This window comes from Lingula anatina, chromosome 2 (assembly GCF_051362555.1).
Source record: "Lingula anatina isolate TDL-2025a chromosome 2, LinAna3.0, whole genome shotgun sequence".
In the NCBI taxonomy this organism is placed as follows: domain Eukaryota; kingdom Metazoa; phylum Brachiopoda; class Lingulata; order Lingulida; family Lingulidae; genus Lingula; species Lingula anatina.
This window is the reverse complement of record NC_141768.1, coordinates 11,740,464-11,758,522: the sequence shown is the minus strand read 5'-3', so window position 1 is coordinate 11,758,522 and position 18,059 is coordinate 11,740,464. Positions and strand designations below refer to the sequence as shown.

General features: G+C 37.4%; 1 protein-coding gene across 3 annotated transcripts in view; it reads right to left on the bottom strand.

Annotated features, from left to right (window-relative positions):
• Positions 1-18,059, bottom strand: part of LOC106176082 (speract receptor) — a 31,633-nt gene that overhangs the window by 11,698 nt on the left and 1,876 nt on the right. For 2 of the 3 annotated variants that reach the window (XR_001239729.2, XM_087005750.1), the window contains exons 2-11: positions 6,679-6,861; positions 5,722-5,848; positions 4,597-4,743; positions 4,207-4,397; positions 3,889-4,024; positions 2,725-2,906; positions 2,375-2,480; positions 2,069-2,147; positions 1,101-1,230; positions 487-669 (exon numbers count right to left, since the gene is read on the bottom strand). Coding sequence is in view for 2 of the 3 variants with exons in the window: in XM_087005750.1 (XP_086861876.1) it covers positions 487-669; positions 1,101-1,230; positions 2,069-2,147; positions 2,375-2,480; positions 2,725-2,906; positions 3,889-4,024; positions 4,207-4,397; positions 4,597-4,743; positions 5,722-5,848; positions 6,679-6,861 (1,464 nt within the window). In the remaining variant the exon portion in view is untranslated. Of the gene's footprint in view, positions 1-486; positions 670-1,100; positions 1,231-2,068; positions 2,148-2,374; positions 2,481-2,724; positions 2,907-3,888; positions 4,025-4,206; positions 4,398-4,596; positions 4,744-5,721; positions 5,849-6,678; positions 6,862-14,383; positions 14,857-18,059 lie in introns of those variants that run through there. The other variant, XM_087005752.1, reaches the window with a different exon arrangement.

Genomic DNA, 18,059 nt, shown 5'->3' with positions numbered 1-18,059 from the left:
AAAGAATGCCTTGTCGCTTCAGAGCCCTAGTACATGTAGCAGCCAGATGAGGCCAGGCGCACTACTGATCATTGCTGTGACTGGACGTGATATAAACGTCCTTTGTGAAGTGTATTTCCTTTTCACAGATGATAATTTTGAAAAATGGAGAATAAAATAATGTTTTTCATTAATGTTGTTTGACTTGAAATCAGCCACGTGTTTTTGTTTGCTCAAATAGGTGAATTCAGTTAAAGAGCTGATGTCACAATTACACTGAATAGATTATTAAAAGGTATAAATACAAGATGTAAACCCTTGTTTCATGAGTCGGAAAAGTGGGAAAAATCAAAGAAAAATGATTTGGAAAAAAATATTCCATATTAAATGTCTAGTCTGTAGTTCCTTTTCATCAGTAGTTTAAAGAAATTACTAAAACGTGCACTGCAGGTTAGCGCTTTGATTCTTTTACATTTCAATTGTAGATGTACCGCATAGAGAACTCACGTCTTTTAGCTCCTTGCGAGTATTTCTTGTGAGATCGATATGTTTTTTGCGAACTTTCTTAATGGCTACAATGTTTCCCTTGTACGTCCCTATCTTGGTAAAGACTTGTCGTATATCAGTGTCACCGTCAAATCCTGGGTAAATGCCTATTGACAGGTTGCTGGCTCGCATACTCACACTCATCTGGAGAAAACAGAAAAGAAAAAAGAATTTAATTGATCATTCTGGACCTCAGTTAAAAGCCACCAGGGAACTCAACCTGTTGGGTAGCTGTATTTTCTGAAACTCGAGATTGATAGCCGATAGACTAGTATGTAGAGCACTGTCACGTTTTTACTTTTAATAAGCGGGCATATGCGTTACCAAACAACCATTAATCAGGGTCGTGTTAAGAACCTACATGTACGTGAAACAGCACGAAAAATATCCCTACCTAGAATGAACGGTATAATATTGTTGATATTGGTTAAATCCTATCGGTCTGAAAAACTACACGTTGTTTGTTTCTTTCATGTAACTACTCCGTTGCTTTTCTATATCGAATCGGTTAATTTTATTCTGGCGCGTATAAAACGGCTTTACATGAAAAAAAAAAAAAACAATGTTCGCATTGCCTTATTCATCGTGCTCCCCATCCAGGCGCCGGAGCCCGTGTGTAAGGATGCAGCCCCGTCCTTTAACATAATATCCTTAAAGTCAATCTTCCAGAGAAGGCTTGCCAACTCTTGCTCGTAGCGCCAGTTTCTGTAATATTTGTAATATATCAACTGATATTCGTAGAATATGAACTGATACTATGTGCATAATTATATCATCAAATTGGTCTTTATGCTTAACTTGATAATTATATACAAATAACTAACGTTTATTTGTATATCATTATCAAGTTATAGACTAAAAACATAAAACTTGCCAAACTAGCGTCATGTCTCTTATTTTTTCATCAGCTGTATTATTTGACAACGTAAAACTTGTCAGGAGCCTTTATTGAAGGAGAAAATGCATCAGGGGCCTGGTTCACAAAATTATTATTTTCTGGACTTTACTCAGATTGCTAAAAGTCGTATATTCTATATAAGTGCAGTTGAAGTACCTTAATGAGTTATTGTCACTACTAAGATTAAAAAATCATTGTCAAAAAGATCACAATATTCTATAAAGGTTTAGCTTTATAGATAAATACCCACTAAAATAAATACCCACTGCCTGCACATTCAAAACAAGCCAAGCGAACTTATCAGGATTTTGTCGCTAATGTTAAAATATACCACCCCACCCAAACGTTTTTGATGAAACGCAACATGGTCATCTTAAATCCTTTAACGTTTGTACTAGTACTACATGTAGGAACGATTTTCGATTTAGATCGTATGGTGAAACAGGCCACAGTTAGTCGAAAGCGACATTGATTTTATTGGTCATAATGATTTGGTTACACGTAATCATCGTTTATCATATTTACAGTATTAATGACTCTTTATTAGTTCATTTTTGCCTGCCTTTGTGACTTAAACGTCAATAGAACGAGCGTTTCTTTGAAGCTTGGAGTCATTTCATCATTTAATAAACATAGACATCTTACCTATACACAACCGTGCTGATTATAATGATAAGTAGTAGCAGTCCGCCTGCAATCCCGCAAACGATTTCCCATGTATATGCTGTAATGAAAATATGCAGTCAAGTAACTGTAGTATTTTGTTCTCGTTGACAATAGCGTCTCCCGTAAAGCAGTTTCGTCCACGGAAAAACGATGTCACTGGCAGACTTAAGTACTGATCATAATGTACATATTACGGCATTTAATTCCGTGGAGAGTGAAGGTTCAGGGGTGTAATTATGCGGGGGGTGTCGGTAGGGCACGCAAAGGAATGTAACCGAAACTTACATGGCGGAGGGATGCACTTCTCTCCTCTGAAACCGCATTTTGGTTCGTCAACTGGGGGCTTTCCTGACACCCAGAGAATACTGTCATTTGAGAACAGTTCCATTGTCTAAAAATAAGTGCACTGATAAGAATTCCACAATGGTGTAAGCTATGTGATTGCAGTTAGGATTCCTATTTTCACTAAATTAAGTTCACATAAAGTAGATTTTAATTTTGCACCTTGTACAAGTCAATGCATCCAATACAATGGCATCTATCCATGTTTTCTTCAATCCATAGCAATTTTTTTTCAATCAGGTGAAAAAGAATTATCAACAAGTGCATGGCAATACACATTATTTAATTCTTACCGGAATGAGAGATGAATTTTGGTTCATTATAAAGTTCCCAGCTGGCCACATTTCCCATTGGACTTCCTGGCTGGCGTTCGAGATCGTGCTTGGGGCTTGAGGTCTTTGTCTCATAACAAGGACCGAATAGTTACCCTCACATTCCCCGTTCTCATTAATCCGGTTCATGTACCCCATAGCACCTACAGAAGAGAAATATAGGGCACATGAAGAAGAGAGAAAACAGAATCCTGATATAACAGAAATGCTTCTCAAAAGAAGAATACAAAACAAATAATAGGCACTTTTGAAAAAAAAAAAAACATTAGTCGTTACTGTTAAATGTTTTTTTTTCTAAATTCAGTTATATGTTCATTTTGATCAATGTCTATCCTATTCAGCTACATAAGTTTGACAATCCATTAACTAATTTTTCACTGTTGAGATAGCGTATACAAGAGATAGCGAGATATTGCACTGACAGACAGGTGAGCAAGAGAAATAAAAATGACCAGTTCCGAAGAAAAATGAACGAAAAGAAACACGCTATGGAATATAGTCAAAGGAGACTGCTGTCGGATATAAAGCACCGAAAGTAAATCGCGTGTCACGTTGCTCAAACCTCTTTTTTTATATATACTCGGAATGGTATTTGACATGAAGGCACGAGTGTAAGGGTACGAAAAACATCAGAAGACGTTGCCAAAATGAAAGATAATTAACAAAGCCGGAAACAAGCCTTACTTGTAGTTCTAGGAATGTAATTCGTCCGTGAAAGGCATCCATCACTTTGAAGTATGGGCAATGAGAACGAAATCTCTTTAATGATTATCTTATACAGTAGGCGTTCCATTTAACCAAACACGGATTCGAAACACTAAGGACAAAACCAAAAGTAAAGTCCACGAATACATCGATTTTTCATCTGCGTTCCAGGAATAGAGAAAAACGAGCAAAGGCGATTCATATAGAATATGCACTGTGTTTCACCAGAGATGTGTCTCAAATGTAAACCAACAGAAAGAGAAAATTAATTGACTTACGGTTCAGATAATTACTTTATTAAAATGCTCTTGCATCTTATGCAGGCGGTTATGGGTATAACCCAAACACACACATATACGCACAGATATATATATTTTTTTTTCTTAAACAATAAGTATGCGAGTTGTTTGTCTCCCTTACTTTTATAGGTTGCTCCCTTTATATACTCAAAGATGACTCCTCCATCCGAGATATCCTGGCCTTTTAATAAGGCCTGGTGGGCCGCTCGTGCGTACAGACCCACAGCATCATATAGATAGGCTGCCTCGGACGGAATCTGGAAAAAAATTGGTAATAAGCCGCGACCAGCTTGTGCATATATATATATATCATTTAACCACTCATGTGCTTATATCCACTCATGTCACAATTTACCACCAAATACTACCGTGTTCATTTTTAAATAAAATATATTTTTCTCAATATAGTTCAGCACGTCTGTAAAAAATGTAAACTCACGATCAGTGTCACTCCTCTGTTCTTGAAAATATTGACGAAGTTGAAAGGAGGTTTTTCCGCGTACTCGTTCACTAATGTGGTGAAGTTGTTATAGTCTGGATACACTGGTGGGGACTGGATAACTCCAAGAAAAGATCGGAATGCCTTCCTCGTTTGTTCGTCAACCGGTTTGTTTTTGTCATTGTAGATATCTGGAACAGAGGAAGACACGGATTGATTGTGATGTCTCAAGATCAGTAAGAAAAATTGGAACGTTCTGAAATGATTTTATCTTGAATCTTGCTAGTACATTCTTTGGATTTTCTCTTGTGAAATGTAATTTGTAATACTTTCAGCAATTTAGAACTCAGTGAACGTACACCATCAGAATTGTAGGGTGTTCCCATTTACCTTTGAGAAACTTTTGCGAATCATTAATCTGGAAATCGTCAATATAAACACCAACAACGAAATACTCTCCGGAATCTAGAATCCCTTGTTCTTGTAAAAGATTCATGAAAATGTGGTATTCAAAGGGGTCGCCCAGGATCACAAAGACTGAAATGTAATGAGTTAATAAGAAGACAATTAATTAATATTTCAACCAAAATATGTGAGATATCAATAAATAATCACGTTATTTCAGCTTCTATATGTATAGTTTTGACTACGCTTCAAACCGGGACTACTACCCCCTCCCCCTCCATCAGTGGAGACACCATTGGGTCGAATGAAAAGATGGTTGTAATATTTTATAAAGAGAATTAGTAGTGCGGCCAAAAACTCATTTTTTTGAGGACCAGCCGAACTCTTGAATTTTTTTCAACAACCACACTGATCAGGCTCAAGCGCTGTCTTCTGCATGTGTGAATACACGGTTCGCAGTAAGTGTACTACATGAATGCGGTACATTTACATGTACAATGTAGCATAGCGCGGATATCTCATCAAGACCTTTCATAAAAAGTGACAGGTGTATTTTAAGTATTATCAAAAAGAATTTACCGACATCCTGCTCAGGCCTTACGTATTTAATGAGCCCAGTATTTCAAAATTACGATAAAAACTTCTTAAAGGACGTTGACGTACGTTAACCTTTCACTTTTGAATTAAAAAAAAGATATTAACTATACGACTTATTTTGGACTCGTTAATACTGCATCTGGTTAAGACATATCTATGATATAATTTTTCTATCACCACGAGAGAAAAAGAAAAAAAAAAACGTTAGATACCCTACAGTCACTCGCTAGTTACCGTAATTACATGTAGTTTGTTGTAAAGCACTGGAATGCATTCTGAGAGCCAATTTTAAAACATAAACGAAAAACTCTTCCTCATCGGAAAAATTTAATATGAACAAATGAACAGTGAAATTGTGCATGGCGTTAGTTGTCTATGATATAACACATGTTCACAAAAACATATGACTAGTTGCGTACATTTACTAAAGTTCAAAATGCTATTTACGTGCGCCTAGAGCGGAAATATCGTTTTTATTGAATTATAAACAAATACTGGTTGTAAACAACATACTTCTGGTGTCCTGATATGTTTCGTAGATCACCGTTTTTAGTGGATTCGACCTCCCCGGGTCAACTCTCATCACTGGGCCGTGATATTCCTTGATCATGGTGATGTTTATATCGTTCTTCTTCAACACCTTAGAAATAGAGGTACATGTATCCCAATAATGATTTGAAAAGAGGGATGCTTTGATTTCACCAAAGTTTCATTTATTGAACCTTAAGGGTGTAAAAAGGGGTAGCAAGTTACATGCATAGAAACCTGGGTTTATCATTAGCAGCCAATATTGGTAAAGTAAATCTTATATATGCATGGGGATACGAAAAAAATCTAAAAATGTATGCAATGTATTGCAATGCCTGTAATGCAAAATATAAGAAAATGTCAGAAAAAATGTAAAAAAAAAAAAAAAACAATAGGGATTGAGACTTTTTGTCAAATTTCGTTTTTTCTTTCTATCTTTCTTTTTTTTATTTCCCATTTTGGTTTTCTGTCAAACTTAATAAACAAAGACCGGTTCATTTTCAAAACAGCTTTTTCTACTATGAATCAAGACTTGAATGTTTATTTCGGTCTTCTTTAATGTCAGATAATTGCTTGTTTACCACAGATTGTATCTTTCAATTTGAATTGGGCATATTTATTTCAATCTTCCTTCGCACCTAATAAAGTATGGATTTAAATAAACTCTCATTCACCAGTTGACGTTTTTGCCCATCTGAAAAAGCTATTTTGATTCTAGTTTTCTAAATACTGGCAAGTGAATGATAATTCCTGTCAAATGTTTATCCTCATTTCACTGCCGGATGCAAGATTTTGCGAAGGGGTGGGGGTGAGATGAAGGCACGTAGATATAATCTTCTGGGTAAAACCATTTGCGTACAGCCCTCTGTTATAAAAACATAAACACAAAATGGGAATAAAGAGGATGTTAGAAGATACACCTATTAAAAATAACCCACCCACCTGAACGATTGTTTTAGCAATATGTGCAAACGCAGCTTGGTCTCTGTGGATAAACGCTACTTTCTTCCAGTTAAAGTATTTGAGCACAGACGTCACAGAGCTCGAGATCACCCAATCCTGTGGCTTCGTTCTTACAAATGTTGGATAGAGCGCTTTGTCTGCGACTTCTTTTTGTGTGCAGAACTGAAAGAATAAGACCAATATTTAAAAACACTATTTTTTTAACAATTTGTTGGAAAACATTTATCTTCAGATTGGACAATTTGGTTCGTTCACTATGCGGAAAATATGAGATTGCCTGTTCTATATCATGAAGAAGCGTTTATCCCCTATTTAAAACTCCTTGTCTTCTAGATCTGCTAAATAGCAATAAGTAATCAGTATAGTATATAGTAATATATATATAGTAAACAGTAATAAGGGGTTGTTCAGAGCCAAGTTGATCCACGGACTAACTGATTTGCGGACTATTATGATCAAATAAGGCGCGCATTTGACAATGGATTCCCCGCTTCCAACGCCCGCCCTTCCTGCGTGGGCAGAGCAATTGTATCTTGGCATGCTTTCAAGTGGGTCTCGTCATATTTGATCTTAACGGCTTAGTTAGTCCGCGGATCAACTTGTTTCTGAACAGACCCTAAGTTTACCATCGTACGATAGCAAAAAAGATAATAGGCTAGGAATGTGTAACATCAGATTCTTATGAATCTTCATTTTCACTCACTAGTAGGACTAGTAATAAGACTAAAATGGTTTACGTATTTCTTTTATTCAATTGTACATTGCTCTGATGATTTAAACTAAGTCATATCATATTACAAAGATATATTAATGGACCTAACGTTCACATGCGAACAATGACGGACCAAACTGATAAACCAGCTGATAATAGGGGACAACATGGATTAAATTAAAATATGACAGCATTGAAACCAACGGACGGTTACTGAATGAAATGCTCAATGAATGATATTCTTTGTTCAGCGGTGGAAGGGTTGGCATGACATTAAGCCAGCAGTTGTAATCAAACATCGTGTTAAAGCCAGAACTGAAACGGTTTTTGTTAAACCGTTGTAAACACAGTTGTGGATATAGTAAATTCAGAATTGTATTTCATGACATCGATAATCTCAGATCGTCAAAGGCAATATGTTTTTCAGTTTCTCCAAAATGAACCATAAGAAACGTACACTCTGCTGGCTAGATGTTATGTCACACATGAATTCCAAAGAGTTAAAGTGTGAAAGCCGGCACGCACAAAATAATGAAACATAATGTGAAATGCGTTTTAAGCAATTTCAGAAAATTAATTTCGGTCTCTGTGAAATTCGTTACATTCTGATAGCCTGGGAGCTTGATACGTTTCCTCTTTAAGTTATACGATTGCAGACGCCGTGCCTGATAAACGCATACCTCAATAAATCATTTAGGATAAACTTATTAACTTAAATTTGCGATAATAATATCATTCTGGGGTTGAATACAGGGTCACATTTCCACTTTATTCAATCGATTGATGAATTCAATCTCTGGATGTTTTCTACTGCCACTACTTGTATCAATCTTTTTTTTTACTTTTATCTTTTTACCTGGGGAAATTCATAGAAATTTAAAAGGCTTCTCCCTAACGGTTCAGTAAATTAAATATCACAATCAGTTAATAGTGATCTCTATGCAGAGGTCAACAAGGCGGGAGTTCCTTCTACCTGCTGGCTACTAGAATCATCAAGAATGTATATATTACCATTCTTTGTATAATGCATATGTTCTAATAAGTGTTTAACAGTGCGACAGGTTTAAAGTATTCAAATTTGCCGCATAGTGATATGTACAAAAATAATGAAGTGTTGGACTAAGACCACATGCTTTATTGTGAAACGGAAGCTGAAAAGACCGTTGAATTTAGTTAATTTCCACATAAAATCTTGAAATATGCATTTTAACCGACCCCTTTCATACATGTACGTAATTCGCAGATATTAAGTTTCCGCGTAAAGCCCTACACCTACTTGGAAATGATTCCAATAAAATAACTTTGTTTTTGTTTCATCTGTTTACCTATACAGTGTATACCAATAATAAACATATTGCTCTTGAGTCCAAGAGAATAAACAACATTCATACATAAGCTACTGGTTCCGTGCAATCTTGCTAAAATGATAGAATATTTTAATATTTATTAAAAAATATGTGATTTCAACAAGGACAAAGTAAGATTAAAAGAACCATTCAACCACACATTAATGATTTAATATAATTCCATTTCTTCGTCCATGTTGCGGTATATTTGTTAAATTTTTAGGTTTGGATTCATAACTGTTGATCAATTCACATCTAGTACATGATCGCCAAGAAAACCAACTGTCGTTTCCATATGGAAGTGTAGGTTGATACCAATTTTTATGAAGAATCCAAGCACAGAGTTAGGATCACCTGTACACATGTAGCTTCCGCGAACCCAGATAGATTTTTTTCTGGGAACTGACTGACTGACCAGTTTGTTGTTCCTCTCTTGGCAAGACCAAGCCACTATGGTCGCCTAGACCCTCTCCTAACAACCAGACAACCCGATCTTGAATATCCCAACAGCGGTCATTGGGATTCATATCAGCCAGTCCAGATGTTCAACTCCCTGCTTATTGAAAAAATGTTGCGGGGACACGATGAGGTGCAACATAGTCATGTAATCTGTTGAAACTAGTCACGGCCAAAAGGGGACGTACAATATAGTGCCATTTCTGTCATCAGAACCTACATGTACCTGCAAACATCAGTTTTCACTTTTTACTGCAAGATTATCATGATAGTTCCATAAAAATTAAGGACGGAGCCACAAGTCTTCAGCAGACCCTACATGAACCAGGCATTGAACACGAAATCAGCCATCAACACGTTGAAAAGGAATCTCAATCCACCAGAAAACCAGACATGTCCCCAAAGAAAGAGTTGGTGACAATGGAGTTGACATGCCTTCCTAAGCGCCAATTCTACTTTTGTTTGACCAAAGCTGATTTCCTAGGAGTTCCACTTGACCTGAGATCGCCATTCTGAAGCATGTTGCTTACTCTTCCCCTGGAAGAGGAACGACCAGTACTGATGCCTGGTCGAACGTGTTGATTTGTGCAATGCCGTCTTATAGACATTACTTGGGCCACTGTACCCTCTACCAGGGCCACAGATTGATTTCTTACTGGATATTCAGAGAAATGTCTTTGATTTAATTCACGGTTATTCTCTAATAACTGCGGCCCTAGTAGAGGATAGGGTCACCACAAGACAAACTTCCTGCGCGCACCCAACATGCCACATCCACATTTAGAAAAACAAGACGAGGCATTATCACACTTCAGATCTACTGGGCAAAATTTCAGTTGCAATAGGGGCCAACCTACCCTGTTATTATAAAGAGGCGACCCTGTAACTTTTGGCCATATGGAAGCAATTAAATCTGTATGCGTGCAGATGGCATTGCACCCGCTCTGCAGGAGCTAAGTGGGAGCTGGGGTTCGCGCCGATGTGATTAACGCTCGTTACGCAGCCTGTCTTGTCTTGTCTGTCTGCTGAAGGAATACTCTTAAGTAACAAGCTATTCATAAGGGAATATTTTTGTTATCAGAGAAGAGCAATTAACTATCTTGATTGCTGTCAGGGATACTTGTTAAGTGGCAGTGCCTGAGTAGTTATGCAAACAATTACCAGCTATGTTATCATCCTTGAGATTTTATTACAGGGCCACAGTACAGAGAATAACCGTGAATTAAACCAAAGACATATCTTCGAATATCTAGTGAAAATCAATCATGGTAGAGGGTAGGGCCAACCGAGGTACAAAATTTTGGGTCAGTGCAAGGCAGATGACGTCAAACGAGAATTGGATTATAGCGAGAACACTCGACAGGGCCTGGGGGATAAGGCCAATCATTCTGATCAGATTTGTTGCACAGGATACACAACCGTGACCAGCACAGGAACAAAACATCTAAGTCTCGTTATAAGAACTAGCTTTGACTGCTTTAAATCTGTAATTTCAACAAAAAATAATAAATAAATAAATAAATAAATAATAATAATAATAATAATAATAATAATAATAATAATAATAACAGAATGCTTTATATTTATAATAACTGAACATTTTCATAATAAATTAATCTTGAGAATTTTGCACTCTGCAAACTTCATCTTTTTAAAAGCCAATTTTCACTCGTCCTCGTGATTTTTAAGTATTGCCTCGCTTTGGAGAGCTACTTCTATGGTAGCCCAAGCAACATGGTTTTGAAAGATGCACCATCTGCCCTTCTTTTGTACCAGTGGTAGAATTCCAATCCTGAATTATCCCAAGCGTAAAGTCTTTCTGTGCAAGGTTGTATTTTATTTTCTTCTTCTTCTAAACGAAGTAAGTTCATGATCTATTTGTCTTATTTGTCTCTCCTAGTTTACAGACACGCTTTAGGTATTCTGATATCTCTAAACCTGAAAGCTGAACATATTTTTCTGAAACCATTTGCAGGAGTTTGAGGGTCCGATCCCCTGTCGGGTCACAAGAAAGACCGGCCCATTTTTGATACACAAAGGCATTTAAGTTGACAGAGGTGAGTAGTTAAAGACCTCTCAGTTATATACTACTTGCAAAAGCGAAGATTACGGAAGCGTGTAAGGGTCACAACACCACACAAACGTCACAGCACCACACACATAACCCACAATACCAACCGAGCTCACAACACTACACACTGAACGCACAACACCAAACGAGCTCACAACACCACACAAAACTCACAACACCACACACTGAACCCACAACACTACACGCAAAACTCACAACATCTTGTAGCAAACCTGAGAAACATATGTATTATGTTTGCACCAAGTGTCCGTCCCAACTTGGCCGACTTCAGTGGTCATTAAAGAATAAGGTTGCAAATTAAAGAGCAGTGGCAATTCCAACCCTTCTAGAGAAAACAGTATATTTTTAATTTTAATCAGATCGTCTAAGGTTTTTTTTACAGAAGCAGGATAGACAACCATGCCAAGCAGCCAAATAACATCCAGAAGTCACACGTACTGAATGTTAAATCGTTTAAGTCATGTTTATAGTTCACAACTTCTGTAGTTGAGATTAATGCTTGAATATCACATAACCGGCGTTTTTCGCAAGAACTTTGAGAAAAACATGGTTTCAAAATAATTGGCGATCCTCAAATGTAGCTGGGATTGATTGATGTTTAGGAATAGATTAAGAAAATGACACTGGAGTCTTAATTTGTTCTACGTTACCATATTATTTCTACAAGGACCGTACCTTACATTATTGGTAAGCTTTTTTTTATAAACGCTGTACCCCACCACTCGCACAGCTGAATCTGAAATCTTAATTAAACTTTAGGCTTCGTTCACATGCAATGTCTATTTTCTATTTTCTATTTTCTATTTTCGGTATGTCTTATGATCACGGTCTGTGCACTGAATATCCCGCGGCGTAATTACTGGCAGCGCGAGCCAGTTACTATAAGTTACTATAAGTAACTGGCTCGCGCTGCCAGTAATTACGCGGCGGGATATTCAGTGCACAGACCGTGATCATAAGACATGCCGCAAATAGAAAATAGAATTTAGAAAATAGACATTGCATGTGAACGAAGCCTTATTGTGTAACAAATAAGACACAAACTTTACATCTTGAAGGGTTGGGGCTGCCTCTGCTCTTTAATGTGTAGGCTTGACAATTGATTGAATATTCTTTAATGGCCACCAAAGTGGGTCAAGTTTGAGTGGTCCCCTAGTGCAAACATCATTACATGCTACTCAGCCTCTGTGTTTAAAGCACTCCCTGGTTGTTTGGTGTTGTGACTTTCGTGTGGTGTTGTGACTTCTTTTGGTGTTGTGAGTTTGTTTGGTGTTGTGACTTTCGTGTGTGGTGCTGTGACGTTTGTATGGTGTTGTGACTCGTGTGTGGTGTTGTGACGTTTGTATGGTGTTGTGGCCCTTACACACTTCCGTATTACGAGAAGAATTCGCTCACAGTTCTCACGTTTCTTCCAGGCGATTAAAAATGTTGATCACTGTTGGTCAACCCCAGTTCTCAGCTGTTCGACTAACTTCGGCTAACCAAATAATGAGGTAAGCGTCAGAATGAATTAAGGGGGTTGGCGGAGTTAATAGTTTCCACGCGATAAGTCTGTGAGGCATCACCTATATACTCCTTCTCATACCACTCTGGCTGGCCGAGAGGCGTTAGAAAGGGAGAGTCCTCTCTCCTCTTCTTAACACAAACATTCATGTCACACAAAACAGACATAGCGACAAATTACCTGTTACCAGGGCCGCCTATTATATCATGTGAACTTTTTCTCTGACTCGACACTGCTGAGAACTACCGTCAATTTAACCAGAGGGAATTCCCACATCTGGGAATATCTAGTGAAAAATCCATCTGTGGTCCTGGTAGAGGCACATAACGTTTGCTCTCGAAAAAAGGGAAAAAATAAAAAGAAGGAAGAAGAGAAACGGACAACACAGGTACATGTTATTACCAACAATCTCACACTTGCACGCCATCAAGCACTTGCAAATTTCGCAGCATTAACGTAGAACATTCCCTGGCGTGATTAGATTTATGGACAAACGTCTCATACTCCAGTATAAAAATGATACGGTCTAAGCTTATTGGATCTGGAATCTAATTTGTCAATTTTTATTAGTCAAGATAAGTGAAAATAACAAAATGGAATCCTGCCAAAAATACATGCAAGATCGCATTTCCTAATTAAATCAATCAATTATTTTAACCAAAGAAACGACTGAGCCATCTCATTTTTAGAAGAGACAAAGGATCAACTCTCAGTCTTCAACGAAAAGGTGTTGGGTGGAACAGTTATTGTCCGCGTTTAGAAGTCTACAATCAGAAGCACATCTACCAGTATTAGTTTTGATTTGACAAAAATATGGATAAAGAAACATTTCTGAACGTATACATAATGAGAGGAAAAGAAAGTCAGGTATTCGTGGAACATTGTCAGAGGCCTTCCACAGTAGTTGGATGTTTACGAAAAGACAATAGCAAAATACAAGCAAGCGTGAACATTCATTTTATACACAAAGTGTGGACCAAAATAAGACTTTCTTACAATTCGGTAAGAGGAGTCATTCATTTCTTTGAAAAAAAAACTCATATGTTTTTTTTACATTTTGCAATGGTCTTATGTTGAAATCTCCGACCTTTGGGCTTTCTCGTTCTCGTTTATCTGTAGAGAAGAGGGAGAAAAACAGCTGTCTTTTCGTCATTAAAGACGAGTGAACATGAGCTCAGTCGCTCTCGAAGATCGTTTGCACATGCCTCAATACCTTCTGATGCTACTTCTGGTCTGCTACATGTAATGTAGATTTGCAAGTCACCGACATAAAGCATTATCGGATAATAATGATTATGTTAAAACCCTAGCAAGTGTCTAACAGCACGAGAGGCACAGATTGGTTTTGCTATAGAAAATTTCACTAGATACTAGTATTCTCATATAATTTCTGCCCAGATATACAATGATGAAGTCCAAGTGATATTTACTGGGTTGATCACTGTTAACGTAGATATCGGTACTGAGGCACCGGTGTACAAGACTGAGGGTCTGTGTAACTGAAAGTCCGTCCTCCATTTAGTTATAATGGTTAGGGTTAGCCTGACCCAAGTGGGTCAAAATCTATACTTTACCTGTACAAAGGAATGGGAAGCGGACTCTCCATCATGGGGGACGTCACGTCACACCGGTCCTAGGCCTTCTTTGCAGCTATATAACAAGATGTGGACTTTTTTTTCCTGAAGAGCTTGCTCTCCAGACAAAAGAATGCTGTAGAGCAAGCTCTTCAGTAAACAAAAGAAGTCCACATCTTGCCATCTAGAGAAAAAGGCCCACATTCAATAAAAAAAATGAGGATGCTCTTTAACACGGGGTCCGCTCGTTGTCTCTTACAAAAATATAAAATCTTCTTTGATTTTGGAAACTTTTCTTTGGGCCCCTATGGTAGCAGAGGGTAATTTAGACAGCAGGGGGTGGGGTGCAACAAATGGCGAGCCAATCTGTTGTCCGCAATACCCCCTCTTCTCCATAACCAGGGTCAGCCGCTGTCCTGGAATGTCAACAGGCAAAAGTCGCACCTGTTAACACCCATGCCCCCCTGCAAACACTGAACACAATGGATTCACATGTTTTGCATTACAGCCGCATAAATAGTATAGGGGACTTTTAATTCTCCACTGGCTGACAACCCTTTGATGTTAACGATGAACACATTCGAGTCATTTCGCAGTGAAAAGCAATCAACAGATCCCCATACATTCCATTACAACGGTGACACTCTTGAAGCATGATGGAAAGCCCAGGTGGTCTGCACAAAAACTAATGGAATCCATGATTTGGGTGTCACTAACACTCATTTTGTTGTTTGTTTCCTTTTTTTTTTTTTTGGGGGGGGGGGGTGGTGCATATTTTCTACTGTAATTAATTAACTGCATCCTATCAATTGTTAATGCATGCATATCTGCTCAGTCAAAAAGTCAACCTGGTTTTATTCGAACGTTTGATTCAAAGGCATAGGGGTGAAGGTTTTGGATCAAAACAAGACAAGTATTGTGATAGATATTATGATATCGTTATATGTCATTCATCATTTCAGGTTATTGCGTTAACAAGAAAATAACTACCTTCGTTACCGCTTCAATGACACAAACACACGAAGGAAATCGCTACATTTACAGAATATAGTATCTACAGAGATAAAATTTATCTGTAATTTTGTTTTTAGATAAGGTGAGATCGACATTGGGTATTCTGGAATAAAATATCGAAAATGAGATCAAAGTCGGTTTCATGGAGTATTTTGCGCTACTTATTTGCCAATATGCCTTTTAGATTGCCAATGTGAAAAAAGTCTAGACTGAATATATTAAACTTTTGACAAATGCATGGTCATGTATATTTAGCACTTAGTGAAGTGTTTCGGTGAAAATGTTATCCACAAATATGAAAAACCTCACTACATGAGAAGCCGTCTGAATAACAACGCCAATCAAAATTCATACTTCATATTCTTGCCGTTGATCCTTGGCGCAGATGTGGTGTGACTCTTAAACAGGTTTTAACCAGGTACACGGGATTTCAATGACTTATGAAAGGTGTTTTTTCAACTGCAATTCAAAATTAAGAGTGCAAGCACAAGGAAGAAGTGATTTCTGAAAAGTGCCAAACAGTTTGTTTTGCCGAAAAAATCTCCTTCGTCAGTTTGATGTGATTATTTGCAATCTCTCCGGCTTAAATTGATTCATGATTGACAGCTATCCCCAATCACAATTCTCTGTTGTTTTGTCAAAATTCTATTATCCTAGCAAACATTAAACCTTCGTTTACCAATTAGAAAAAAAATTGCCGGCTTCTTGCTGGGCAGTGTTTACAAAGCAACACACAATGTTTAAATATAGAACTCCTTCTCCTAATTCTTTTTCTTCCTTCCATGTTTTCTCGTACTTCAACACAATCTCAATAGCAGTTCAACAAGAACAGCTTAAAACATCTAATCTTGCTTGCACTGGAATCGAGTTGCAAGGATGGAAAATTTTGGTTTTAATTTTTAAAAGATAATGATGATTTAATAAGAATAGATGTTGATGTTTATTTAACAGTCCATGTGTGCACTTTGAGGCGCCTTTTATGGAACCAATTTCATTTCATTTTCATCACAGACATCTTATCCCTTTAAAAATTAATGAAGATTCGTAACGGTTCGTTTAAAGGAATTTCGTGAAAACACCTGGATACAAATTAACCTTTTAAATCCAGTGTCGCATCTAAATACCATGCGTTCGGAATAAACACTCTATCCTTTTATGCATTTCATGGGGTTGAGAAGGGTGATAGACTACAAGTTATTTGTTGTTGTTTTTTCCTCTTAAAAGATCAGTTTTAACATTATATTGCTATAACACCGTCATTCCGTTCCATATTTTCTCAGAAGTTTCCAAAGGGAATTTCAAGTATTGTTATCTTTGTGATAATAACTCACTAGCCAAGGCCACGTTTCCATGAAATCCTGAAAAGTGCCTCTTTAAACAAGCTTCGTTAACGGAATAAGAACAGACCACAAATTGCTTATGGCATAACAACTTAAGCGGTGAAACGTAGATATGAACGCATGGGTTATAAATTGCCATCCCAACGGTGTTGACAGCGGTGTAGCTAGTTTCCGTTCCAACCTATAGAGGCAAAATCTTTTAAAACTTAAAAGTTGTAAAATTTAAAGCATGCAAAATACTTCATACATGATTGGTGTTTTAATTTTCAACGTAAAGCTGCACTGTGCTTAGTCCATTACAACAGTATAGATAAGCAAGCAAATTCGCACTCACATAGGCCTACACCCACTAAAAAGCTCTTATAGAGAAACAAAAAGACATATCACTTATTAGCGAAGTCTGAATCAATCAGGTTCTGCGTTTGCACGGCTGTTTGAATTATTTTCCGAAGCGAATTACCAAGAACGTTTGCTTAAGCGCTCTGTGATATAATCTCTTTAAATCACCCGCCCTCGTTCTTTCAAGTTGTAATCAGCCGCCAAGCAGCTAGTTAAGGCAGCACTGGCACGATTTCCAACTAACTTAACCCTTCTGCGGTATTCACGTTTTTGGACACATCCTTTGTAAAGCAACATCCACCCGCAGTTTTACATAATATCTTTGAGGTAATGAAGCAAGCTGTTAAGAACGCCGGCACTTTTTTCATCAGCACAACAGCCTTGTATAACACAGCACAAAGGAAAATGAATTGTGTGGTTTCCTAGTAATTACATGTATGATGGATATTGGATATTTTTCTAATCAGTGATTTCATTGTTATCAATTCAAACCCCTTTATAGTTATTAATTCCCCTTCTTTTAAATGATATCTCTAATAAAAATAATGGATCCCTGAATAAATCATCAATAAATTGCAGCAAAGGCTTCAAGATTTGGAAGAATATATTACCGTTGATTTCTACTGAATGTATTCTATGTCTATGTATGGGCATCCCTGAACAAGATTTTAGCACGACAATTGGCAGAGTTGACCTGGAATGTATAGGTTACCCCGTGTCGTTTTTATGGTATTTATGTTTTTGGTACGGAGTTATGAACCCCTAATTACAGATTTTCATTAAGCAAAGGCATTATTTTGCTTTTTCGACGATAAAAGAAAAATCGCAGACATGGTTTTGTAGTACTAAATGATGTCATTAAAATCGGCGTTGAAACGGTGATCGTGGGTGCTCAGGTAAAAGAGAAATTTGAGAAACCGATTTTTCAGTCTTTACCCCAAAATCGCATTTATGACGTCACCTGTAAGATGGCATATGTATAA